Source organism: Guillardia theta, assembly GCF_000315625.1.
Source record: "Guillardia theta CCMP2712 unplaced genomic scaffold GUITHscaffold_367, whole genome shotgun sequence".
Taxonomy (NCBI): Eukaryota; class Cryptophyceae; order Pyrenomonadales; family Geminigeraceae; genus Guillardia; species Guillardia theta.
Genome location: NW_005434313.1, coordinates 1 through 3180, shown reverse-complemented (window position 1 = coordinate 3180; position 3180 = coordinate 1). Strand labels below are relative to the sequence as shown.

General features: G+C 56.4%; 2 protein-coding genes across 2 annotated transcripts; both read right to left on the bottom strand.

The window, feature by feature from the left end:
• Positions 1–232: 232 nt before the first annotated feature.
• On the bottom strand, positions 233–691 carry GUITHDRAFT_83312 (hypothetical protein; the record flags this gene model as incomplete). Its single annotated transcript, XM_005818154.1, has 1 exon — positions 233–691. A coding segment is annotated over one exon (459 nt), but the record flags the coding sequence as incomplete, so codon positions are not given.
• A 345-nt stretch (positions 692–1036) lies between these two features.
• GUITHDRAFT_83324 (hypothetical protein) lies at positions 1037–1264 on the bottom strand (the record flags this gene model as incomplete). The annotated part of the gene is made up of 1 exon (XM_005818153.1): positions 1037–1264. A coding segment is annotated over one exon (228 nt), but the record flags the coding sequence as incomplete, so codon positions are not given.
• Between the last annotated feature and the right edge of the window lie 1916 nt (positions 1265–3180).

The window sequence follows — 3180 nt, the reverse complement described above, 5'->3', positions numbered from 1 at the left end:
GCTCTGCGTACTTGCGCTTCCTGACTCTCCTCGCCACCGCCTCGATCCCTCCCCCCGCTGCCTCTCCGATCCTTCTCCATGCAGCTTCTGCCATGCTGCGTATGCCTCGGCATAACGACTGGTTGCCGGCCCCTGCCCGCTGCTGTCCAGGCGTCCTGTCTGACCATGTCCATGCAGCAGCCCCCTCATCCCCCTCGGCTCCGGCTCTTCCTACAGCTACCGCAAGCTCGGCGAACCTCGGGCGGTCCTCCTCCCTCGTCGCCCAGCAGCTCTCCAGCAGGGCCCACAACCCGTCCGGGCATCCTCCGAGGAGGTGCTCTCGAGGCAGCCTCCCACCCCCGCACACGTACCCGATCACAGTCGGGTCCGTCATGGGGTAGTAGGGGGTCATGCCCGAGGTCAGGATCTCCCAGCACGTGACCCCGTAGGCCCACACGTCGCTCTTCTCCGAGCACCGGCCTCTCTGCATGGACTCTGGGGGCATGTACCGCACCGGCAGCGCTCGCCCCGCTACTCTCTCGTCACTCCCGTCCACCAGCTCCCCTGCCCGCCCGTACCCCGCCACCTTCACCGACGTCCTCCTCACGTCCTTCTTGTCGAAGCCCATGACCAGCACGTGCCGAGCCGCGAGGTCCCGGTGCACGACCCGCTGCTCAGCCAGGTGCTCCATGCCCTGCGCGATCTGCTCCATCATCGCCGTCTGGTGCCCTCGCGTCACCTGCCCCGCCAGCCTCCCCAGCAGAGCCTCCCTCAGCGACCCCAGCTCGGCGAGCTCGGTCAGCAGCAGGGGACAGCCGTCGGCGTCGTGGCTCTGCCCCATGTAGCGTACAAGCCGAGGATGCGGCCCGAGTCTGAGCATGACCGCGGCTTGTCTGCCGCCGTCGTCTTGCGTGAGCTTGAGCACGGCTACCTTGATCTTGCCGGGCCCTGCTCTCCTTCCTTGCACGCGGAGGTGACCTATGTAGAGGGTCTGGGAGGAGCCTGCTGAGATAGGCTGCCGCTCCATCTCCACGTCGTGCCTGGGGACGAGCAGCGCGTGTCGCTCCTGCCACTCCTGGATGGCGCTGCGGAGAGCGAGGTTGGGTACAAGGTGGTTGGAGGGGAGGAGGGCGCCGGTGAGGGGGCTGGAGAGACGATGGCGGAGCCAGGTCTCGATGGAGGATCTCTCGTAGGTGTGGCCATCGCAGCAGGTGACAGGGTCGGTCATGAGCGCCATGCTGATGGGGCAGATGAAGGACGGGAGCGCTCCCTGGTCCGCTGCCATGGCGGGGCCGAGGAGCGAGGGGAGGGGATAAGGGGGGTGCGTGCATCGAGGGAGCGAGGGGGTGCGAGGCCGGTCTAGGGAGGGGTAGGGGGTGGTACGAGGAGGGGAGAGGAGGGAGGAGGGGTGGTCCAAAAAAGAAAAGCTAATCCTACCAGCGGCTACGGGGGGAGTGTAAAACTAAAAAGAAGAAGAAGAAGTCTTGTTGCTGCCTTTTGTGTGCGATGGTATCTTGCGGGTATGTCTTGTTGCTGCCTTTTGTGCATTTGGTACTGATGGTCTGAGGCGGGTGGCTTTCTACAAGGGAGAGGACCAAGGGGATCTAAGGATAGGTTGCAATCATTTCAAGATATCTGATCAAGAAATGACAAGGTTGTCTTATGCGCAAGAAACGGCAATGAATCCTTTGATTGTGAAGTTCAACAGGATCAATCTTGAGAACTCTTGCTTGAGTGATGTCAAGGACATCATCTTTGATAGGTACATGGAGTTATGCAAGACAGAGATCGAGGAATTCAACCGTGCCAACTTTATGTGCCAGATGTGCTGCTCTTGGACACCTTCTGAAGAGCAGAATAGATTGTCTGCCTGCAAGACCTGCACAGATAATTATTTTGTATGGAGGTGCTCTACATGTGATGATGTGTTTGAGCACCTCCACGCAAGAGAAACCATAGCATATCGCGATGGACGCTGGATAGAGGAGCGACACTGCAAGAGATGTTGTGAAGAGGAGCTCGAGTTCTCATGCTGCTATTGTGGAATCATATACAAACTGTGTAATGGATATGATGAGGACTATTGCTCATATGGTTGCAGGTCTGCAGACGAATGGTAGTAGACAATAAGAATCCAGGGGGTACATTTTACTAACTGTGCACCTTCAATCCAAGCATATTTTCTCATCAATGTTTGGATGTTCATTTTTACAAATCTCCAATACACTCTTCACAATCTAGCCTTCTTCTCTTGTGGCTACATTGTTCATCTTCACAACAATCTAGCCTTCTTCTCTTTTGGCAACATTGTTCATCCTGTTTTCTCGCAGTCCCTACAGTTACACCCTTCCGTTCTTCTGGATGCATATAGAGCCACGTCCACACTCCTTGCATTGGCTCCTTACCCTATATTGCTCACATATAGAGCCTTCTCTCCGTTATCTACTCTCCTCTCCGCCAGCCTTTTCCTCTGATCTGATCTTCTCTTCTGTTTGATCTGCTCTCCTTTCACCTGCTTCCCCTCTCCTCTCCTCTCGTGCAAGATCTTCTTCTCTCCGGTCAGATCTGCTCCTCGCAGTCCCTTCCTTTCCTTCTTTCCTTCTCTTTCCTTCTCCCCCCTTCTCCTCCCTCCTCCATCTCTCTTTACTCGTCCTCTCCCTTGTCTGCTCCCCTTGTCATTGCACTCCACCACCTCCCTCCTGTCCATTCCTCTTCTCCGCTCTCTGCTCTCTGCTTTTCCCCGCTCTGCTCGTCGCTTCTCCACCCCTGCTCTCTCCTCTCCTCTTCTCTTCCCTTTACTTTTCTGATCGCCTTTCTACTCTGCTGTCTTCTCCTCTTCCAGCATGTCATGGAGAGCGCACTCTCCATGACATGCTGGTGCTATGACATTGAGGATCGTCGGGTCATCGAGACACTCCAGGTCAACCAACCCAAGCAGAGAGTGCGATGGATCGTGGTGATGTACTAAGACTTAGAGCGGTGAACGACCCCAACAAGAATCATCTCCTCACTAGTATTCGTGATGTTGCTCTGACAAGACTAAAGGAGAAATGGCTCACGGGCGTCGCCTGCTTGCTCCCGCTGCAAGCTTCTTCGTTCCGAGTCCCCCTCCCGCCCTCCCCCTCCCGATCTAGACTTTCTCTCCCATTCTCCCTTGCTAGCTTCTTCAAATGTCACCTCTCCCATCTTCTCTTCACCGGA